This window comes from Pleurodeles waltl, chromosome 12 (genome assembly GCF_031143425.1).
Source record: "Pleurodeles waltl isolate 20211129_DDA chromosome 12, aPleWal1.hap1.20221129, whole genome shotgun sequence".
NCBI lineage: Eukaryota > Metazoa > Chordata > Amphibia > Caudata > Salamandridae > Pleurodeles > Pleurodeles waltl.
The window spans coordinates 242257492-242281944 of NC_090451.1; the positions used below are offsets into that span (position 1 = coordinate 242257492).

Consider the following 24453-nt stretch of genomic DNA (forward strand, 5'->3'; position numbering starts at 1 on the left):
CATAGGTGAGGGCATAGGTGCATGAGCACTATGCCCCTACAGTGTCTAAGCAAAACCTTAGACATTGTAAGTGCAGGGTAGCCATATGAGTATATGGTCTGGGAGTCTGTCATACACGAACTCTACAGCACCATAATGGCTACACTGAAAACTGGGAAGTTTGGTATCAAACTTCTCAGCACAATAAATGCACACTGATGCCAGTGTACATTTTATTGTGAAATACACCCCAGAGGGCATCTTAGAGATGCCCCCTGAAAACATACCAAACTTCCAGTGTGGGCTGACTAGTTTTGCCAGCCTGCCACACACCAGACATGTTGCTGGCCACATGGGGAGAGTGCCTTTGTCACTCTGTGGCTAGTAACAAAGCCTACACTCACCCCCTTTGTTACAGCGCCACAGGGCATTCCAGCTAGTGGAGATGCCCGCCTTCTCCGGCCACGGCCCCAATTTTGGCGGCAAGGCCGGAGGAGATAATGAGAAAAAAAAGGAGGAGTCACTGGCCAGTCAGGACAACCCCTAAGGTGCCCTGAGCTGAGGTGACTCTGACTTTTAGAAATCCTCCATCTTGCAGATGGAGGATTCCCCCAATAGGATTAGGGATGTTCCCCCCTCCCCTCAGGGAGGGGGCACAAAGAGGGTGTAGCCACCCTCAAGGCTAGTAGCCATTGGCTACTAACCCCTCAGAGCTAAACACACCCCTAAATTGAGTGTTTAGGGGCTCCCAGAACCTAGGAAAACAGATTCCTGCAACCTAAGACGAAGAAGGACTGCTGACCTGAAGCCCTGCAGAGAAGACGGAGACACCAACTGCTTTGGCCCCAGCTCTACCGGCCTGTCTCCCCACTTCAAGAGAAACTGCAACAGCGACGCGCTCCCCAGGGTCCAGCGACCTCTGACGCCTCAGAGGACTACCCTGCATCTAAAAGGACCAAGAACTCCCGAGGACAGCTGCCCTGTTCCAAAGAAACTACAACTTGCAACAAAGAAACAACTTTTAAAGGACTGCACGTTTCCCGCCAGAAGCGTGAGACTTTCCACTCTGCACCCGACGCCCCCGGCTCGACCTACGAAGAAACAACACTACAGGGAGGACTCCCCGTCGACTGCGACCCTGTGAGTAGCCAGAGTTGACCCCGCCTGATCCCCCCCAGCGACGCCTGCAGAGGGAATCCAGAGGCTCCCCCTGACCGTGACTGCCTGCTTCCAAGAACCCGACACCTGGTAAAGACACTGCACCCGCAGCCACCAGGACTTGAAGGATCCGACCTCCAGTGCAGAAGCGACCCCCGGGTGGCCCTCTCCCTTGTCCAGGTGGTGGCTACCCCGAGGAGACCCCCCCCCCCTTGCCTGCCTGCTTCGCTGAAGAGGGCCTCCTGGGTCTCCCATTGAAATCTATTGCAAACCCGACGTCTGTTTGCACTCTGCACCCAGCCGCCCCCGTGCCGCTGAGGGTGTACTTTTTGTGCTGACTTGTGTGTCCCCCCCCCCCCCCCCCCCCGGTGCCCTACAAAACCCCCCTGGTCTGCCGTCCGAAGTCGCGGGTACTTACCTGCTGGCAGACTGGAACCGGGGCATCCCCTTCTCCATTGAAGCCTATGCGTTTTGGGCACCACTTTGACCTCTGCACCTGTCCGGCCCTGAGCTGCTGGTGTGGTAACTTTGGGGTTGCCATGAACCCCCAACGGTGGGCTACCTTGGACCCAACTTTGAACCCTGTAGGTGGTTTACTTACCTGCAAAACTAACAAATACCTACCTCCCCCTGGAACTGTTGAAATTTGCACTGTCTGGTTTTAAAATAGCTTATTACCATTTTTGCCAAAACTGTACATGCTATTTTGCTGATTCAAAGTTCCTATGATACCTAAGTGAAGTACCTTTCATTTGAAGTATTGTTTGTAAATCTTGAACCTGTGGTTCTTAAAATAAACTAAGAAAATATATTTTTCCATATAAAGACCTATTGACCTGGAATTGTCTTTGAGTGTGTGTTCCTCATTTATTGCTTGTGTGTGTACAACAAATGCTTAACACTACCCTCTGATAAGCCTACTGCTCGACCACACTACCACAAAATAGAGCATTAGAAGTATCTTTTTGCCACTATCTTACCTCTAAGGGGAACCCTTGGACTCTGTGCATGCTATTTCTTACTTTGAAATAGTACATACAGAGCCAACTTCCTACAGGCACCACACAGGGAACACATATAGGCCACAAACTTATGAGCACTGGGGTCCTGGCTAGCAGGATCCCAGTGACACATAACCAACACACTGACAACATAGGGTTTTCACTATGAGCACTGGGCCCTGGCTAGCAGGATCCCAGTGAGACAGTGAAAACACCCTGACATATACTCAAAAACAGGCCAAAAGTGGGGGTAACAATGCTAGAAAGAGGCTACCTTCCTACACCAACGGTGTTTGTATCAAGAAAATTTCTGTTTTTATCATCAAGCATTAATCACCTGAAGATGAGTGTATAGTCATCAACACATGTCAGTAGTGAGATTCAGATTGTTGTTGTGTATCACAGAAGTACTTGTCGGTGTGTTTAATTTTCATGTAATCTGGGTTAGTTTGATTGCAAGTAACATGCTCCTAAGAGTGTATGGTGTATGTTTTTCCAGACGTCTAATACATTTAGGGTCATTAATCATAATAGTCTGTACGTAGCTCAGGACAGCTTGGTCACCCTGTCTTTCACAACCCCTCCCACAGAGATCGTACTGAGCCACATAAAATGTTTTCTATGTTACAGACATGAAATAAGGCAATAGAGAAAGTCTTTAGCACAAAGATTGTATGAGATCATAATCATATTGCAACACTGTCATGACGAGCTTATTGAAACACACATTTATGCTCTTAAATAACTAAAGTGGAATCCATCTGGAAAAACTTCATAATAGAGAGGTGCAGTGTATAAATCTTAATAGGCCACTTTCACCCTTAGAGGGGGGATGCATCAAGCATTCTGCCCAGGATTGCCAAAGGTTGGGGAAAGTTAGAAGTAATATTCATGGATTTTGGGAGAAGATGTGTGGAGGTCAGGAAGGTGCAAAGAACAATTTCTGAGAATGGCGAGAAAGTCAAAAAGTGCAAGAAAGCTTCTGGGATGTCCTTCACTCCTGAGCATAGGCAGTAGGTTCTGTAATTGGCAGGGGAGAGGAATGAGAGGTATGATTCTCCCAACAATACGAAGGGGCAGAAAAGTGGACTTCCATGCTGGTGTTTCATACAGTGCAGGCCGAAAAAGTCTCAAATTGTCTTATTTAGACGAGAACAGTATCAATGGCTGGCTTAGGAGTATCATAGGCAGCACTTAATCTTCTGTAGGTGGTCACTTTGAGTCTCAGTCTCCATTACAATCCAACAGCACCTTGGGTGCCATAGGAACCTCTGCTGGCTTGTGGGGTTTCATCCTCTCCCACTGTGTGGATTCAGTAGGAACAAAATACAGAAGATGCTCGCAGAGCTCAAAAAGCACAATTTTTTCTAAGTCTGTCTATATTTGTCATATAACAAAATGCCAGAGACATGCAGTCATTTAAAGTTGATTGGATTCATGCAAAAGTAGTGGTAATCTGTGGTAAGGGAAGCACCACATCTTTACAAGTGAGTTTTGCTTCTTAAAGTGATGTGGGATTATTGCAAATGTGGCTATACTATGTTGCAGGGCAGTAAGGCCATGCCTGCTATCACCACCTACATGCCGGTACTAACTTTGCATCATTTAATACTGAAACAATTTCACAAAGTGTTTCTGTAAATTATCCAGCATTGGATCTTTCAAAGATTCACATGTCTGCATCACTCCCTATCATCAGCTGGGAATCTCTATTAATTTTCAATAGCAGTAAGCAGTGTTGAAATGGGCATGCTTCTAAATGCAGTGCTTGTTTATTAGCACATCCATGTAGTTTGAAACAACCTGAAATTTCAGCCATGGTAGAGGAAGTGCTAAGCACTGAAATCCCGTAGAGGCTATCGTTTCTCTTATTTTGACAGCATGCTTTGTGTGAGGGAGTGCCTGGATAGAGCTCTGCTCTTAAAGTTTACAGTAACTGGATTTTGTTTTAAATTAGGTGGTCTGTGACCTTCCACTGCGTCTAGATTTTGCTTTAACAAATCTTCAGTTACTTCTGTGATTTGGTCTTCAGATGTTGCATAACAGAGGACACCTCAGTCTGCCACCATGGTAGAGTAAGAGTAAGAGAAAAGATATTTTCAAGTCCTGCTCGCATTGTAGAAAAAAGTAATACAGATGATCCTCACAAGCAGTCAGTTTATTGACTATGCAAGTGTTCCGTCAATACGCTTAAGGACAGGGAAAGGTGGCTGATCTTGTACCTGATGAAGAGGGATATAATTTTCCCCTCTAAAAGTGATGCCCCCTCGTCTTGGGTGATCCAGTGAAAAGTGATCCTTCGTGCCCTTCCACAAAAAATGGCATGAAAGAGAATGTGGAGCTCCCTCAGCTGGGATATGTATCAGAAACACCTGCATCCTCCTCCACAAAGCTTTCATTATATAAGACATTGAAAAAGACTGAATACTAGCCTATACAGAAATGATGCTAAATTTCAGCTCTGCTGATGCCCTGTCAATAGTCCTGCGCTTAACTCATTGACTGAACTATCAACAATGAGGGAGCAACCATTGTCATTGCACTTCCTATCCCCCACCCATCATCAGCTACTTTGCTGGTGAAGTCTATTATGTAAAGCACCTAGGAAGATCCCATCGTTGATGAAAATCCAGCTCATTGGCAAAGTTGTTGATGACCATGTCATTGACGATGCCCTGCCCCCTTGAACTGTATCTGTATATACAGTGCAGCTATGGTGTCAATGATTAGTCTATTTATGACAACAGATTTGACCTTTCAACTATCTATGGAGCCACCACCTTTCTAGTCTCACTTTCTAGCGAAGATTTCTGTACACTTGCACGTGCAGATACTGAACTCTTGATTAGGAGCTAACCTCACTGGCCAATAACAGGTCTCAGATATGGCCTATCGCCCTGCTTTGCTGGATGTCCTCTGCATTCTGGAATATGAGGAGGATGGAAGAGACCCAGAGTTTCAATTGCAAGGTCACAAGGAGTATGATCCCAGATAACTTCCGCCAGAAGGCTGGAGAAGAGGTTATTGGCATTCATAACCCAGACGTCCTGATGGTGAACATCTGTGATGCAGGTGCCAGTTTCTTTCATAACCACGCTACGGGACATTATGTAATCCTTTCAAAGACTGGTTCCTCTGCTGCAACATCCTTATCCTCCTTAGGGGCCCCAAACAAGACCACAGCAGCAACAGGTTTCACCTATTCACCTATACCACCACCACAGGTTCTCCTGCCACCTCTGCCACACCCACTGTCGCCACCTCTGGTGCCTTGACTAGGAACCCCAATCCCAAGAGATAAGGAGGATGAAGAAAACTCCCCTGAGAGTAACCAGAACAGACCCAGACAAAAAGGGTTGGAATGCTGTGGATGAAGAGTAGGAGTATGATGTTGATAAGACCACCCTACCCTACTCAGACAGAGTCTCCACTACACACCATAGCCAGTTTCATGCTTGTTAGAGCTGTGGAGGAGTTTGATTTTCGAGTATCTTCAGTGGAGCAACAGTGTATTTTGTGTGACTTCAAAGAACAGTACAGGATGACAAAATCCATCCAGTTTCAAGGGAACTAATTACAGGCTTACAACAACTGATGCTGCCACCCTTTGAGCCGATACATAGGATGCATCTCAAGTACCTCTCATGGGACCCTGCATTACTGCTGACTTTCACCTCAGCAAGGAGAATTGAGGAACTGCCGGAATTCTCAATAAAAGAGCCATACATTTACTTCACAATTGATCTAAAGGAGTCTGTCATTCTCCAGACCTTCTTTCCAAATCCATCTACCTCAGAGGAAAAATCCTTGCACTCATTGGATATATGTAGGTGTATCACATTCTGTTGGGCTAAAATGAAAGACATATGCACTTCAAACCAGCCTTTGTCTAATTTGGCCGCAAAGGCAGTGACTGATCACTATTCAAACAGTGGATCACAGGCTGGCTAACACCCTTCACACTTTTTGCTACAGTAAATCTAAGTATCTGCTTCAAGGCAGTATGAGGGTACATTCACAAGAAGTATGGCAATGACAGCAGCACTATACTCTGCAGTACTTCTTTTGGATAGCTGCTGCACATCTGTGTGAAAAAGCCGACATACTTTCACCAAAAACAGCTGCATAGAATTTGATGCAGCAGCCAACTTTTCAGTAGGTTAAAGAGTTATATACAACCTGTTTTAGTACGGCTAAGCCTGCTTTCCACTTTCTTTCTATATGATATGCTGCTTGTTGTTCTGAAGTATGTGAGTCTATGAAAGATTCAATGCCAGAGAAGAAATTAGCTACTGAACTGTATCTTCAGCATTGGTATCGTTTATAGATTCACATGTATTACCATTTCTTGATGACTGTCTTCTGAAAGTACGCTCATCTTAGTCAGTCTCATTCCACTTGAAAATGACAGTTCCAGTCCATCTTTGGCGTATGCAGAGGATACCCTTTATAGGAGCCACCCTGGACATGTTGGCTATGAAGGCCTTTCCACCTCCACAACAAGTTTGAAACTTTCAGGGAGTGATCTTGATGCTTCAGGATTGTGTCTTGGCTCTGGCTTGGCTGGTTCCATGGCTTTGTTTTCTCATGCCTTGTGCATACTACTGGTGCCTCATGCCAATTGGCAGATGTAGGTTCTGCAGTGAAATCTTCACCTTCAACTGGCCTAACACTGAGGGTGCCTTTAGGACAAGATTCCCATCCCGAAAGACGCAACCAGTGTTGGATGACGGATAACATCCTGACATGCAGCAGTCAAATCAAATCAAAATCTGCTTTATTCGATTTCATATTAAAATCTTAAAAGCACAAGATAAAAGACTGTAATAAATAATTAAAAAGAAACACAAAATCATTTACAGCTAAAATAAAGGCTAGCTCACGCTCTCCTGGAAGTGTATTGTCTTTCTATGCCTTAAAATAACCCATAAAAACGTAGACATAGTATTACAGATATAAATAGTTGGCACAGATTGTAAAAACATATAAGCTGGGCGACATTGTACCAGTTCCATGGATCTCAACAATGGTAGAAGCAGTGCCGTTCTTTGTGGCAAGTTACAGAATAAGACTGTGTGAAAAGTGCTTTGGCTCGTCTCCTTATCACACTGGCATCTTTCCATAGGTCGCGACGAGTCATTCATAATTGGAAAGCTCACCAGGTGATGAAAAATGTGCAATCTAAACCTAGTTAGAACAAATCTATGCTGGTAATTTCTCAGCTCACTTAAATACAGTTGTATACCAAATGCAGTTAGAATCATCCGATTTTTTTAAAACACTTGACTTAATCAGTTCTGCAGATAAAATTAGTTCTTCCAAGTGTGACAGGCACTCATGCTTCAAGATTTTTCTTGGTACAGACCTTAAAGTTTCTGCTTTTTAAAAATAATCTTGATGCCCCAGCTCTATCATATAATTCTTGACATATTATAACCACTGTACTCCTACCCAAGAGGACCTAAGACAGTCCCCCCAATGATCTCTTGATTCAGCTTAGTTTGCTCAGAGTTCCAAACCTTGTGCCATAGCAGAATCGGCTGGATCTTAGCTGAGGATGGACTACTCTGCAAAAGAAAGAGGAGGTACTTCAAAAAGATGTTCTTGACAACTTGCAGGGATTCATTTTTTACATACCCCAGCAAGCCTGCCCCGCACAGGGCTGTTTACAAACATTTAGCCTTGTAGATTGATAATAGCTCCATAGGGGGTTTCTTTCCAAGCTTACGAGGAAAACTACCTCACGCTGTAACCTCCTAGTTTTAATTGTCATCTCTCATGAGCTATCTTGGTCAAACATGATCCACAAACATGAGAAGGAATTGACAGTCAATTCTAGTATCCTTTATCATGAGACTGGGAGATTTCGATGTTGATTTCCCACATCTCATAGCAAATGTCTTACTTTTATTGACTAATAATCCTAATTCCTCCATTTAGGATATAAAACACGTTTATAGCTGTTGTAAAGCAAGAGGTGTCCATGCCATAAGCACAGCACCATCAGCATATAATAAGGGGGGGGTAGGACGGTACCCTTTTTGGGGCAGACTCTTACAATCAGCAGTTAATGTACTGCCCAAGCTGTTAATATGTAAAGAAAAAACAAAGGGTGCCAAAACACTTCCCGCCTTACCCCCCTCTCTATGCTGAATGGATGGATGCATTCATCCAATAAACCATACCGCACTCTAGCCCTGCAACCCTGATACGTTTGCCTAAAAAATTGAATGATAGGTGCGTCCACCCCCAGATTCATCATAATAACCCACAACGTATTATGAATTACACAATCAAACGTGGCTGACAGGTCAACAAAGGCCAGGTATAATCTCCCTTGTTTAATAGTACAATTTGTCTTGATCAACAACTCAAGATTAAGGCTGTGTTCAACAGTCCCCACTCCGGCCCGAAACCCATACTACAGGTCAGATAAAACGTTCTTTTCCTGAGCCCAATCTTGTAATCTCTTCAGGACTGTGGGACCAGCCACTTTCAGCATTGAATCTAATAAGGAAATTGGCCTGTAACAAGTTGGACTATGTCTGTCCCCCCTTTTTAAAGATTGGCACAAAAAGAGATTCCCTCCAAGACCCCAATACACCAATTTGACAGCATGCATGTTGGTCTTGGGTGAGCAATGGCCCCCAAAGACTAATGTTGGCTTTTAATAAGTCTACCGGGATAAAGTCTGGGCCTGGCGCATTTCCACCTTTAGTAGCATTTACAGCAGTGATAACTTCTTCCTGGGTAAATACAAAATTAATAGGAAAGTTAACAGGGGCAAAAAAGCAGCCGTCAGGGGCTTCATCATTTACTAAACATAGCCTATCAGGTGGGCTCGAATAGATAGACGAAAAGTGTGAGATCCAGTCTGCCTCACTTATTGCAATTTCCAGGCGTGGTCTGTCATCTGACCTAAAATATGGAGAATTAATTACATGGCAAAAAGAGGTGGAATCTTTACTAAGGCTGGCTTCTTGCAGTTTATTCCACTGTTCTTCTTTCAGCACTTTTTTCCTCTGTATTAAAACACACTTATAGTTTTTCCTAGCAGCCCGGATTTCATGAATACAGCGTGGGCTTTTATGTAAGGCTGATTTCAATATACAATGGGCTCTAGTGCAGGATTAATCAAACCACCCCTTTTCCTTATTATTACATCTGGCCGTACTGGCAACCACCAGTCCATCCTTAATGCATGTAGCAAATCTCTGGAAACCCTCAGTGATATTCTAAGGATTAGTGCCCATATCTAGACATTTCTCAAAGGCCTGCTTATTACCACAAATCAGCTTTTTTTAAAACTCATGAGGATCAATCTGTGACCATCGCTAGCTATACCCATTATGCCTTGCAATATCCATATCACCCACTGTGCAATAGTTAGAATTTGGCACTTGAGCTGCCCAGACCTTGGACAATGCATCCATGTCTGCACTCAGTGGATAATGGTCACTGCATGCAATAGTATGGGTAATAACATTTCCAAACCTAGCGGCTTGTCTATTTGTAACCAATATATAATCTATCACTGAGTTTTTTCCCTGGGCATTAAATGTGTACGTAAATGGAACTGACGGGAGACAAATCTCATTACAGAATGCCAAATCAATATTGAAGAGGAACTCATTCAGTTGGCCCTCATAAAAGGAGTGTATGAAATGTGAATGCCCGTTGTTCTCACATTCTCTAAAGCCATATATCTTTTCTGAACGCTTGCTGCATAATTCAACATTAAAGTCTCTAACCCACAGGAATACCACATCCTTATAGATCCCATTTCTGATTGCTTCAAAATCCTTTTTTAATAGAGTCAAAGCTGATCTTACCTCTGCCTTCGGGATATTATTAGATAAATGAACTAATGCCAACACACATGTGGCTGAACTGAAAATTCAACAATTACAATCAGGTGAAAGGGTTTTGGGGTCAACATAATGATACTGGAAACCGTCAGGGAGTTGGAGACATAAATACAAATTCCCCCCTTCGATCTCCCTCAGCTTGAATGCACCGCCGGGGTATGAAAGGTTCTGAAGCCATTTAGGTGGACTGGGTTTACTGCCCAAGTCTCTTGAAAGCAAAGTATGTCAAAGCTATTTACAAATTCACACCAGTCTGCTAATACCAATTGAGCCAGCAGACCTGCCACATTCCAAAACTCTACCCTTGTCTTCCCTATACCGACTACAGCTCTAGTAGGAGGAAGGTGGATTATGACTTAACACTAGCCCATCATCAGGGAATCTGCATGGGGGATACTACTGTGCCATTGCCATCAAGATTATTAAACTCTTCTGCCCGATCACCTTTTAAGTCAGAAGAAGACACCACGCTGCCCTTCTTCAAAGGGGTTACAATCATACCAAGTCAATCTACATCCTGTAAGCCAGTGGTTCCCAACCTTTTGACTTCTGTGGACCCCCACTTTATCATTACTGGATCCCAGGGATCCCCACTGAATCATTCTTGGCATCGAGGGCTCCCCCACTGAGTAATTACTGAAAGCTGGGGACCTAATCTGCTAATATTATTTAATTTTCTAAGTTGTTGCGGACCCCCTGAGGATGCTTCCCGGACCACAGGTTGGGAACCACTGCTCTAAACCCTTGAGCCTTGAAAAACAGTTGCTAGTAGTGAACAGGGGAAATCCTGCACCCAGGCTAGAGGGATGTTTACAGGCTTCCTGAATGCCATAGGATTGATAAAAATAATAAAGGGGCAAAACCGATATACATTTCGGCCTTGCCTCCACAACCCTACTCTGCTTAAAATAGTTTCCACCAGGTGCGTCAATTTGAAGGACATAATCACACAACCTCCTTGTAGTTTTTTCTGTCCCCTCCCCACCCATTTTACTCTCCTAGCCACTTTAATGTCCTCACACATTTCACGTGAGAGCTCAGATTTCTCCCCTAGCCACTGAATGGCTTTATTCCTCAGTGATATCCATGTTTCCTTAGCCCCTACCACTGGAGGGAGGGTTGGTTCATTAGCCAACACTACCATATGCGGTGATGCAGCGGGGATTAAATCGGGATATTCTACAACTTCCCCACCTTATCAGCAATGACCACATTCTTTCTAGGATCCTGTTATGGTTCTGTAGGACAGAGTTCCTTAGTTGATCTGCCTACATTAGTAGGTGCCATGGGAACAGATTGTCCACCCATCCTCTGTTTACCGGGCAATATTCATCCTGGTCCTACTTTCTGATGGATACACCTACCTGTGGATTCCTAACCTAAAGAATTCTCCCCTCGCGCCAGCTTCGACGGAAATTTCCCTTTTTTCTGTGCCTTCGAATAACAGTTTTTCTTCGAGGCTAACAGGGAGCTACAGTTGCGCATCTGTAGTTACTATGTTGCAGCCAAGAAAATCTGGTTTTAAACCTTGTAACCAGTGTGGGGGTCGGATGTCGGTCACTGACCCCCATGAAAATTGTTTATGGTGCCTTAGCTCCGACCATGAGGTTGAGTCATGCGGTACCTGCCAGCGCATGAACCCTAAGGCGCTTAGAGAGAGAGAGGCTAAATTATTCCTAGCCCGTTCCAGGAAGAGGAAGGAAAGGCGGCATCGTAGAGAGTCTTCTTCTAAATCTTCCGATCGAGTAGAGGTCGGTCCAGGTCCAGATCCAGATCTCCATCAGCTTGGCGCCGTCCGACGTGGGAGATTAGCCCGACCATCACTCCTCCACCTCCTACGACTCCGGCTTCTCCGACTTCACCTTTGTCAGTGTTTGAAGTCGAGCCTATTCAAGAACCGGCGGCTTCTCTGGGGCAGGAGATGCCTGGTTCTTCATCGGCTTCTATGCCGGCGCCAACTCCGCTAGCATATCCAGCTTTCCCGGCACGGGGTACGGATCCTGCTTCATTTTTAAATGCTATGTTCAATATCTTTTCCACCATGGCGCCTGGTGGAGGGCATGCGGGTCCGTCAGGCCCTTTGGCTTTTAATTTGGGTGCTCCGGCTCCTTACAAGCCGACACCCTTCATGGCATTTCTGCCTTCTGGAGCCGCTGCGGCGCCGATGCCCTTGGCGTCGCCCTGGAGACCTGTGACACCTACAACGTCTGCTACTCCGGCGTCGGATGGATCTGAAGAGTGGCGGCGGCGAAGATCTTCGGCGTCGGCCGACGCCTTATTGACGCCGGGACTCGAATCCAGGCTCTGGTCCAGAAGATTAGCTTTACGCCTCCTGGAGGAGGAGGAATTTAGCAGACAGCATCTGGAGGAAGGCGAAATCTTGGAGCCTTCAGGTGATTTTCAAGGCCTGGACACCGCAAGTGGCATTGACACTCCCCTGAATGGGATTTGGCTTCCCTTGGGGAGTATAACAAAGAGGCTGCATCTTTTCATGCAGTAATAAGGAAGGCTGCAGACTTTTTAGATCTTCCTCTTCCGCCTGCTGAGCTGAAAAGGAACCTTTTGACTGAAGTGCTGCATCTGGCTTCAGTAGTGGCGGAGCCTCTCTTGCCCTTAAATGAGGCTCTCCTGGACCCCATCAAGGACATTTGGAGAAAGCCAGTGACTTCTGCAGCTGTCAACAGGGCGGTAGCGAGGTGCTATCGTGCGGCTCTAGGTGATCCGGACTTCCTCTCCAAACATCCAACTCTGGATAGTTTGGTTGTTCAGGCATCCTGCTTCTCCCGGTCAGCTCCGGGTTTGTTCCCCGGGACCCCTGCGGACAGGGAGTCTAAGAAAATGGACCATGCAGCAAAGAAGGCCTTTTCTTCATGCAGTATGGCCTTGAAGTCGACCAATGCAACTTGCATTTTGGGGCGTTACATTCATGCCCTTATGGAGGAAGCGAAAGGTCATCCTAACTTGCTACAAGAGGTGTTGCATTTGTTAACGGACGCTCAGGTGGCGGGCGGCGACCCAGGTGATTCAGTCTGGGTTGGACACCTCAGACTCCGTGGCAAAGGCTATGGGTACATCCATAGTGTTGAGGCGTCAGGCTTGGCTGCGTTCATCAGACTTCTCCTCGGATGTACAAGCAACTCTTCTGGACGTGCCTTTTGACAGGGAAAAAGTCCTTGGGACAAAAGCAGATTCTGCTCAAGAGAGCAGAGCCACAGCGAGGTCGTTGGGACTTCAGGCAGCCACTTCCTCTACCTTTAGGTCATATAGGAAGTTAAGGGGTTTTGGACGTGCCTCCTCCTTTCGTGGCAGGTTCCAGGCACCACAACAATCTGCAGGCTCCCTGCCTTACAGATCCTTCAGGGCAGGGGCATTGTACGTACAAGAGGAGCCACCCAGCAGCACTCTGCCTCTTCCTCAGGAGGGGTGCAGCAGGGAAAGCAGCCTTAGTCCTCCACCAGTCCCTGTTCACATGTCTCCGGTAGGGGGGAGACTTGCCCAATTTCTTCCAGTGTGGGAGTTTGACATCAGACTCTTGGGTCATTGACATTGTAAAGAAGGGGTACGCTCTTCCCTTTCGGGAGTTCCCTCCTCCCTTCCCTCCCCGCCCATCCTTCTGTTCGGAAGACCATCTTCTGTTACTGCAACAGGAGGTGTTATCCCTATTGTCAAAAGGCGCAGTGGAGTTGGTTCAGGAGCAGGAGAGGGGTCAGGGCTGTTATTCAAGATACTTCCTGATCCCCAAAAAGGATGGTCGGTTGAGGCCAATTCTTGACTTGAGGATTTTGAATTGGTTTCTCAGGCAGGAAAAGTTCAAAATGCTGACCCTTTCACAGGTTCTTTTGGCGTTGAACGAAGGAGATTGAATGGTGTCTGTCGATTTGCAGGATGCGTACTTCCATATTCTGATCCTCATATCGCACAGGAAGTATCACCGGTTTGTGGTGGGGTCGCAGCATTATCAGTTTGCGGTCCTCCCGTTTGGTCTTACTTCAGCACCTCGAGTCTTCACAAAGGTGATGGCTGTGGTAGCGGCAGAGCTCAGAAGAAGAGGGATACCGGTGTTTCCCTGTCTGGACGATTGGTTGATCAAAGCCAAGACTACAGAGCTTGTGCGGCGTCACCTGCAGTTGACAACTCAGTTGTTGTTCGACCTGGATTTTTCAATCAATGTGCCCAAATCTCACCTGGAGCCCTCTCAACGCCTCCTGTTCATAGGGGCAGTACTGGACACAACATTGAATCGGGCCTTTCCTCCGCCCCAGCGGGTTCAGGACATTCAGGCGTTGATTCCAATGTTTCGAAATGGAGCGGTAGTTCCAGTCCTCAAGGTCCTTCATCTGTTCGGTCTGTTTGCTTCTTGCATACTGCTGGTCACTCATGCATGCTGGCACATGAGGGCTCTTCAGTGGTGTGTCCGCAGGCAGTGGTTTCAGCACAAAGGGGATCTCCAGGATTCGATCACCATCTCCAGAGACACTGCGGTGGATCTTCAGTGGTGGGCTGCAATCGGCAACCTGTCGCAAGGAAGGCCGTTCTCGCTGCCTCCGCCGGTGGCCACAGTTGTAACGGATGCTTCCACTCTAGGGTGGGGAGCTCATCTGGGGGACCTGGAGGTCAAAGGCCTTTGCTCTCCAGTGGAACAGAGGTTTCACATCAATCTGTTGGAATTGCGGGCAGTACGTCTGGCTCTCAAGGCCTTTCTCCCTTCCATTCGGGGACAGTCAATCAAGGTCCTGACGGACAACACTACCGCGATGTGGTATATAAACAAGCAGGGAGGAGTGGGGTCGAACCTTCTTTGCAGAGAAGCTCTTCGACTCTGGTCCTGCCTTCAGGACCACAAGATTTGCTTGGTAGCAAATCATTTGGCTGGAGTTCTGAATGTACGTGCGGATGTTCTCAGTCGACGCAGCTCGGTCGACCACGAGTGGCGTCTTCATCCGGATCTCGTGCTTTACATCTTCCAGATGTGGGGGTGTCCGCAGATAGATCTGTTTGCTACTCAGGAGAACGCGCAGTGCCTGTTATTTTGCAGCCTCCAGTATCCGGTGCAAGGAGCTTTGGGGGACGCGTTTCAGATGTCCTGGAAGGGTCAGTTGCTTTACGCGTTTCCTCCCATACCCCTGATTCCTCGAGTTCTGAGGAAGATCCGCCAAGCCCGGGTCATCTTGATAGCCCCAGATTGGCCAAGAAGGGTGTGGTACACAGACCTTCTCCAACTCTCTCTGTGCCCTCCGCTCCGTCTCCCTTACAGGGTGGACCTCCTCTTGCAGTCGCAGGGGCAGATTTTACACCCCCACCTCCAGAGTCTGCACCTTCATGGCTGGAGATTGAACGGGGCAATCTGAGTGCTTTTTCTCTCCCACCGGAAGTGGTGGATGTTATTTTGTGGGCTATATTTGTACGTTGGTGTGGAGAGAACCGAATTGATCCCTTAAAGGCTCACTTGTCTGATATATTATTATTTGCTCTTTCCTTGGCACAGAAGGGTTGTGCAGTTGCCACAGTTAAGGGCTATTTATCAGCACTGTCGGCTTTTCTGTGCCTCACAGATCAACCTTCCTTGTTTAAATCTCCACTTGTTTTGAGGTTTGTTAAGGGTCTCACTAATAGGTTTCCGCCCATACTGTCTGTTATGCCACAGTGGGACCTTAACTTGGTATTAACATTCCTAATGCGATCACCATTTGAACCAGTGCATTCTTGTGCTTTGCGTTTGCTGGTCTTTAAGACTGTATTTCTGGTAGCCATAACATCGGCCAGAAGAGTGAGTGAGCTTCAGGCTCTTAGTGTAGAGTGTCCATACCTTTCCTTCTTTAGGGACAAAGTGGTGTTAAGGACCAAGGTGGCTTTCCTCCCGAAGGTTGTTACACCCTTTCACTTGGGGCAGTCTATTACTCTCTCTTCCTTTTACCCTCCGCTTCATCCATCCAAGGAGGAAGAGAGGCTCCACCGACTGGATTCACGAAGAGCATTGAGCTTCTTTGTCGACAGGACGAGGGAGTTCAGGCAAGATACTCAGCTCTTCGTTGGATACGTGGGGAAGAGGAAAGGCAGAGCAGTCCACAAGAGAACGCTATCCAGGTGGGTCATTCTCTGTATCAAGCTTTGTTATTCCTTAGCTAAGAAAGAACCACCTGTGGGGATTCGTGCTCATTCCACCAGAGCTAAGGCTGCTTCTTCGGCTTTAGCTAGGGGTGTCCCTGTGGTTGACATCTGCAAGGCGTCAACTTGGGCATCCCTCCATACTTTTGTCAAACATTATTGTTTGGATTCTGAGGTTAGGAGGGATGGCCATTTTGCTTGCTTGGTGCTGCAGGATTTCTTGGTTTGATCATTCAAGCACCCACCTTTGGAGGTAGTACTGCTTTGGGACTCTATTCTTTAGGTGTGGAATCCACAGGTAGGTGTATCCATCAGAAGAATAAGTTATATACATTAAGTACCTGTGGATTCCTCACGGTCCCACCCGCCTCCCCGTTGCCTGACTGGTCGTTCCACGAAATCCGTGGGTGAGCACCATTGTCTTTTGTGTATATATATATATATATACATATATATATATATGCCTGCTTTATGTATATACAGGGAGTGCAGAATTATTAGGCAAATGAGTATTTTGACCACATCATCCTCTTTATGCATGTTGTCTTACTCCAAGCTGTATAGGCTCGAAAGCCTACTACCAATTAAGCATATTAGGTGATGTGCATCTCTGTAATGAGAAGGGGTGTGGACGAATGACATCAACACCCTATATCAGGTGTGCATAATTATTAGGCAACTTCCTTTCCTTTGGCAAAATGGGTCAAAAGAAGGACTTGACAGGCTCAGAAAAGTCAAAAATAGTGAGATATCTTGCAGAGGGATGCAGCACTCTTAAAATTGCAAAGCTTCTGAAGCGTGATCATCGAACAATCAAGCGTTTCATTCAAAATAGTCAACAGGGTCGCAAGAAGCATGTGGAAAAACCAAGGCGCAAAATAACTGCCCATGAACTGAGAAAAGTCAAGCGTGCAGCTGCCACGATGCCACTTGCCACCAGTTTGGCCATATTTCAGAGCTGCAACATCACTGGAGTGCCCAAAAGCACAAGGTGTGCAATACTCAGAGACATGGCCAAGGTAAGAAAGGCTGAAAGACGACCACCACTGAACAAGACACACAAGCTGAAACGTCAAGACTGGGCCAAGAAATATCTCAAGACTGATTTTTCTAAGGTTTTATGGACTGATGAAATGAGAGTGAGTCTTGATGGGCCAGATGGATGGGCCCGTGGCTGGATTGGTAAAGGGCAGAGAGCTCCAGTCCGACTCAGACGCCAGCAAGGTGGAGGTGGAGTACTGGTTTGGGCTGGTATCATCAAAGATGAGCTTGTGGGGCCTTTTCGGGTTGAGGATGGAGTCAAGCTCAACTCCCAGTCCTACTGCCAGTTCCTGGAAGACACCTTCTTCAAGCAGTGGTACAGGAAGAAGTCTACATCCTTCAAGAAAAACATGGTTTTCATGCAGGACAATGCTCCATCACACGCGTCCAAGTACTCCACAGCGTGGCTGGCAAGAAAGGGTATAAAAGAAGGAAATCTAATGACATGGCCTCCTTGTTCACCTGATCTGAACCCCATTGAGAACCTGTGGTCCATCATCAAATGTGAGATTTACAAGGAGGGAAAACAGTACATCTCTCTGAACAGTGTCTGGGAGGCTGTGGTTGCTGCTGCACGCAATGTTGATGGTGAACAGATCAAAACACTGACAGAATCCATGGATGGCAGGCTTTTGAGTGTCCTTGCAAAGAAAGGTGGCTATATTGGTCACTGATTTGTTTTTGTTTTGTTTTTGAATGTCAGAAATGTATATTTGTGAATGTTGAGATGTTATATTGGTTTCACTGGTAATAATAAATAATTGAAATGGGTATATATTTTTTTTTGTTAAGTTGCCTAATAATTATGCACAGTAATAGTCACCTGCACACACAGATATCCCCCTAACATAGCTAAAACTAAAAACAAACTAAAAACTACTTCCAAAAATATTCAGCTTTGATATTAATGAGTTTTTTGGGTTCATTGAGAACATGGTTGTTGTTCAATAATAAAATTAATCCTCAAAAATACAACTTGCCTAATAATTCTGCACTCCCTGTAGTTATAGCATGTATATATATATATATTTCTTTCTCTGGTTTTGATAATTCAAGTACCCATGATTGAATTTGACTGCCATATTTGGTTTCATATGGAACAGGATTGCTGTTAGTTTCTTATTATTTTTATTGTAATAAATGTTGCGTTTTCACTTCTTTTAATGTGATTATGTTCTCTTCAAGGTCAATGTTCACCTCTAAGGCACGTAAAAAATGGTGATAACTGACGTCTGCACGTCGACGAGGGCTTCTTATTGCCTAGATGACGTCATACGGCGTTGGGCAATTGTGACGTCATCATCGATGTGCAGAGCTAGAAGAAATTTCCGTCAAAGCTGGCGCGAGGGGAGAATTCTTTAGGTGAGGAATCCACAGGTAGTTAATGTATCCACCAGAAAAAGCGTTACCGAAGGTAAGTACTTATTTGTCTGATCTACTGCACCACCCCCTCCATAAGTGTAGCCCCAACCGCAGTGTTATTATCTTCTACCTGGATTGAACTAGGTACCGGGGGGGGGGCTTAATCACTCCTGATGCCAGGGCTAAGTGTAAGTGCACTGGACAAGTGGAGATCGTGCATTCTACCTGAATCAGTCTATTGGATAGGGAAGTCAGTGACAGTTTAACGAAAAATTCCAAGGAATGCACAGTGTTCATCAACTCCTTAAACTCTTCAGATGTGACCTTGTTCATATTTTTCTTTATGGAGGGTTTTGCAGTGTCTATTTTATTAGGTACTTTATGGCCTAGCTTCTTGACCTCCCCTTTCTCAGTCACTTGAGGCCTTGGTAGGAGTCCTGGCGTCCTACTGCGTTTTAGCGTGGGCTCAGGTTCTAATTCACTGATTAATTAGAAGCATTGGGACCGCTATCTGTGCTAACACTATCTATAATAATAATAATGTCCACTGTAGAGGTTGATGATTTCCAGTGCATGACTCTAGATTCACAGAGGGAGGTGCCTGTAGCTTCCTCCTCATTGGTAGATAGAGATTCCTCAACGGTGATAGTTTGCTTCTCAATGACTCCCATAGCCCCCCGATGTAGTTTAATAGGGAAGTGCACGAGCGCTTATGCTCTTTGTCTTTTGCGGCCAGTGCTGAATATTTTCTCTTCCCCTTCGTCTATGACACACTCCTTGTCAGCACACCCCAGGTTACGTTTGCACCTCCACACCTTGCTGACCCCCACAAAATGGAACAAACACTCAGCTTATGTATGTTAATTATAAAAGCCAAGAGGGGTGGCCCTGCCCTGCCACCTCCTGGTGATGATGGGCGCAGGACGGGCCCGCCCTTGCCCCGTGCGCAGCCTGCAACGCAGGGAGAGAGGACACGCTTTATAGCACTAACCTGACCCAGGTGTGCTTGATGTTCAGCAGCCTCCTGGGACCCGAGAGTTCTGGGTGATGTAGTCCCCCTGACAGTTAGACACAGTTTGATTACAGGCGTCCTGCGCCGTGGGGAAAGAAGACCCGCTTTATTGCGCTAACCAGACACAGGTGTTCTTGATGCTCTGGCTGCCTCATGGGACTCGAGAGTTCTGGGTGATGAAGTCCCCCTGACAGTTAGACACAGCTTGATTACAGTCGATCTGCCTGCCCCATTCGCAGCTCACAGTAGTGTAAGACACTTTGGGCCTGATTAGGTCCTTGGCAGAGGGGATTACTCCGTCCCAAAGGTGACGGATATCCCGTCCGCCCTGTTACAAGTTCCATAGGATATAATGTAACTTGTAATACCTTCCGCCAGGGTCCTAATCAGGCCCTTTGTCTCTTGGCTGGGCAGGTCACCAGGACAAAGTGGAAATCAAAGAAGCCTGTTGTCTCCAGGGGAGCAGCTACATCATATCAACATTCTAGAGCTATGCCCCATCCTTCTGGCCAGGTTTTAAAGGACAATTTCAACTTGACAGGCATGTGGAACAGCAAGAAACATGGCAGTGTTCCATCCCATGCCCTCTCTTTAGAGGATACTGAAGCAATGGCAGATTTCAGCAGGTTTCATCTTGCTGATCATAAGTGGTGCCTGGTTCCATGGGTGGCGCAGGATTTCATCGCTCAATTGGGTGTGCCCTTAGTGGATAAATTTGGTACTGTTGAGAACACTCAATGTGCAGATTTCCGCCCCAAAGTTTTCTCCTCGAGGAGACATGTTTTTCCTTGGGTGGGAGTCAGACCTCCTTTAAGGATTTCCTCCTCAGCTGCTAAAATGATTAGTTTTGAAGAAGGTAAGGAGAGGCCGGGCCTAGCGCATCTTGATTGCCCCAGACTGGGCTGCTGGATCTGAGCATCTTTCCTCCATTTTGACAGTCCGTTTGGGAGGACCTGCTCTTCCAACAGAATGGAGTAGACCATCTGGAAACAAATAGTGACCGACGAGCACATTAAATAGCCTTTGTCCTTCCACCAGAGGTAGTGGATGTGAGTTTGGCTGCTCGCTGTCCAACCACAAAATCCATTTATCCGGCTGCTGGTCTAAATATGATACCTTGTGTGAGGGCAAACATGTCTAATGTTCTTTTATTTGTTTTCTCTCTGGCCCAGCAAACCTTAACTGTGAGCACTGTTAAAGGTTATCAGCCCTTTCGACTTTTCTCTTTCTTTGTTTACATAGTCTGCCCATTGGAATGCTTTTCTTAAAAGGCCTTTAATTTATATTTCCCACTGCTTCTTTTACTATGCAGCAGTGGGACCTTAATTTGCTCCTAACCTTTTTGATTTGTGTACCCTGTTAGAGCTGATATACTGTAGCACCCTGAGACGTTTGACCCCATAGATGGTTTTTCTCATTGCCATCACTTCTGCAGGTTATGTTATCGAATTGCAGGTGTTATCTGCTCAGTCGCCCTATACCACCCTTTTCCCTGACAAATTGGTGTTTTCGAGCACTACTTCTTTTGAAAGTGGTGTTGCCTTTTCATCTGAGGCAGTCCATTCCACTCATTTCTACATTCATGTGACCAAAGAGGACCAGGTATGTGATCCACTCTTCGTAAGATTCACCAGAGCTAAGAAAGGAAAAGACACCCAGAAACTGACCTTTTTGCAGTGAATGGGCCTTTGCATTAAGCTGTGCTATGCTGTGGTCAAAAAGAAACCTCTTGAGGGCATTTGAGCTCATTCCACCAGGACAAAGTCTGCATCTAAATCCCTTGCTAGAAACATTCCTCTTTATGGTATGTGTCAAGCCACTGCACATGCATCTGTCTATACATTCACCAGACATTGCTTTATTGACTCTTGTGTCCGCAGGGAGGCTCATTTTGCCAGCTTGGTGCAGCAGAAGCTCCTGGTGTAAAGTTGAGTCCCCAGACCCACGCCCTTTGGGTGGGGGACAGTTTTATTATCTATACAAAAAGTGAGGAATCTGTGCTTAGAAGTATCCATCAGAAGAAAAAGTTACTTACCTTCAGTAACTCTCTGCAACTCCAGCTGCAGATTTCTCGCTGTCCACCTATATTCCCATTCTAAGGAGTTGACTTATAGGTTATAAGGTCCTTAGTTAGACTGTGCACATTGTCAGCATCTTAATTTGCCAGCTGCTCCACTTTAGGGGATTTTTAGGGCACAGAAATTACCTGATGCTAGAGCTCGTAGACCCCACCCAAATATGCCTCCAAGGAGGAACAGAGTTTGATGGAGCAACTTAACAGCACCTGGTAGAATCAAAACGTGATGAATCTCCTATTAGCTAGGGTATCCAGTAGAAAGAGCATTAGCAAAGGAAAACGTCTAGTAAAAACTCTTACCAAAGAAGGTTCTTGTAAAGTGTTCAGCAGTGTCACAGAAATGCAGTGAGATATATTTTGTTCCCGATTTCAGTGAAGGTTCTGGTGATGGAGAACAAGTATGATGAGTAACTTTCCTTAATTCCATGTTTGTTTCATTTGTTGTTCACATTTTTGAAATCAGGTTGGTGTTAATCTTTATTTAGAGCCGTGGGTCCCAACCTGTGATCCTGGAACCCCTGGAGGTCCACAAAGCCTTCTCAGTGGGTCAGTGACTGCTTGGAAATTAAAAATATATTAACAGATTAGGTCCCCATCTTTCAGCCAGGACTCTGTGGGTGGTCCCCGGATTCCAATAATGATTAGTGGGGGTCCCCAAGTTCCTATAATGAAAAGGGGGGGGTCCACAGAAGTCAAAAGATTGGGAACCGCTGGTTTAGAGCACACCATTCTTAGGGCAGCTTTAGACTGTGTTTTACAGCAGGCCATTTGTGCTTTCTTGGATTACCTAAATAGGCGCTTGTTCCAGTACTGCTACTGGGTATCAAAATGAAGCCCTATCAAAACAAATCAGGCTGCTTATTTTAACTTATGCATTGGAGGGACTGTAAATTTCATTCTTGGATGTGAATTTAGCAGTAGGCATTATATCTGACTACAAGTAAGCATATGAGACGTTTTAATAGTTATGAACCAGTTTGTTTTCTACAAGGACCTGACTAAGGCCCTCATTCTGACCCTGGCGGACGGCGGAGGCCGTCCGCCAGGGTACCGCCGCTGAATGACCGCACCGCGGTCAAAAGACCGCGGCGGCCATTCAGACATTTCCTCTGGGCCGGCGGGCGCTCTCCAAAAGAGCGCCCGCCGGGCCAGAGGAAATGCCCCTGCAACGAGGACGCCGGCTCAGAATTGAGCCGGCGTAGTTGCAGGGGTGTGACGGGTGCAGTTGCACCCGTTGCGTATTTCAGTGTCTGCTTAGCAGACACTGAAATACTTTTCGGGGCCCTCTTACGGGGGCCCCTGCCCTGCCCATGCCATTGGCATGGGCACGGCAGGGGCCCCCAGGGGCCCCGCGGCACCCCCTACCGCCATCCTGTTCCTGGCGGGCGAACCGTCAGGAACAGGATGGCGGTAGGGGGTGTCAGAATCCCCCATGGCGGCGCAGCAAGCTGCGCCGCCATGGGGGATTCTAAGGGCAGCGGTAAACCGGCGGAAGACCGCCGGTTTGCCTCTTCTGACCGCGGCCGAACCGCCGCGGTCAGAATGCCCTGCGGGGCACCGCCGGCCTGTCGGCGGTGCTCCCGCCGACCCTGGCCCCGGTGGTCTTAGACCGCCGGGGTCAGAATGACCCCCTAAATGTTTCTACTGCATCAGGTTTCGGGATTTTACTTTGGTGGTCAATTTCATCACTCATCTTTAGATAATGGGTGAATGACTTCCAGAGCACAGCTTTTGTTCCATCCTCTATTGATGATAAATCATGCAGTTGTGTCACACACTGTATCAACTAGCTAAAAGACTGGTCCTGTGCTGTCCATTGGCCAGAAGTAACCAGAGAGTAGTTTACAAATGTGACATGCAACAATCTAACTTACACATCAGAGCAATATTTTTCCATCAACATTGTGTTGATTTTAATGCATTTACAGATGCACACATGGATCAGTCAATCTTCAGAAATATTTTGCTGGACCTTTTCTGCACTCACAGTTCTGACTCAAATACACTTCACTGTTTTCTGCTGAAATGTATGGAAGATTGCTAATTGAAGAACACCTCTTGATCACAAACAATGGGTGTCCTCTGTTAATCTTTCATGTACTCACACTCAAGCCACCAAATCTTTCATCCACAGTCTACACAGAGAAAAAGGTGGTAAGCTATTCTGAAAGTGAGATGGCTGTATCATTAATTGCTTTAAGGCACCTTTAGGCACTCATTCCTCAGATCACAGAGCAATTAAAAAGTAAGTATGTGAAACCTACCACACTGAAGAACAAGTAACAGTGAAGTAACTTTTTCCTGTTAATGGCGCATGGTTACTCAGATGGACGTTCACTGCTATGCAATCATCATGTTATCTTCATATCAATACAACAAGGGTCACCCTGCCTCGTGTAGGCTCTTTTTTGAGTAAATATGCAGGTATTGGTGTCATTGCTGCTCTGTATGACATGGCAGTACCTGTGGGAATGCTAAACATATCTACGAGACCCTGGTTTCATTAGGTGAACAGATCTTGGGATACTTTACTAGCCTAAAATATCTGTAGGTGTTTGTATGTTGTATGAATATATATGAATGTACTGTGAGCCAATGCGATGGGTTATTGTGTAAAACAAGGCAAGGGTTTAGTATTTTCTGTTTTCTTCTCTAGGACTTTGAGTAGTATAAGTCTTCAGAAGTTGTTTGTGGGCCATAATCGTCTACAAAGCCTGCCCAGCCTTGTGGAGCATGTTCCATTGGAGACATTGGATGTTCAGCACAATCTATTAACAAGGCTTCCAGCTACCATCTTTACTAAAGCATTAAAGTAAGTCAAAGAAGACCTGCTCAGAAAGGTATTTTACA

At 46.1% G+C, this 24453-nt stretch overlaps 1 protein-coding gene across 1 annotated transcript in view; it reads left to right on the top strand.

Moving 5' to 3' along the window:
* Positions 1–24453, top strand: part of PHLPP2 (PH domain and leucine rich repeat protein phosphatase 2) — a 624424-nt gene that overhangs the window by 366658 nt on the left and 233313 nt on the right. The window contains exon 12 of the mRNA XM_069217328.1: positions 24260–24415. Coding sequence (XP_069073429.1) covers positions 24260–24415 — 156 coding nt within the window. The remainder of the gene's footprint in view (positions 1–24259; positions 24416–24453) is intronic.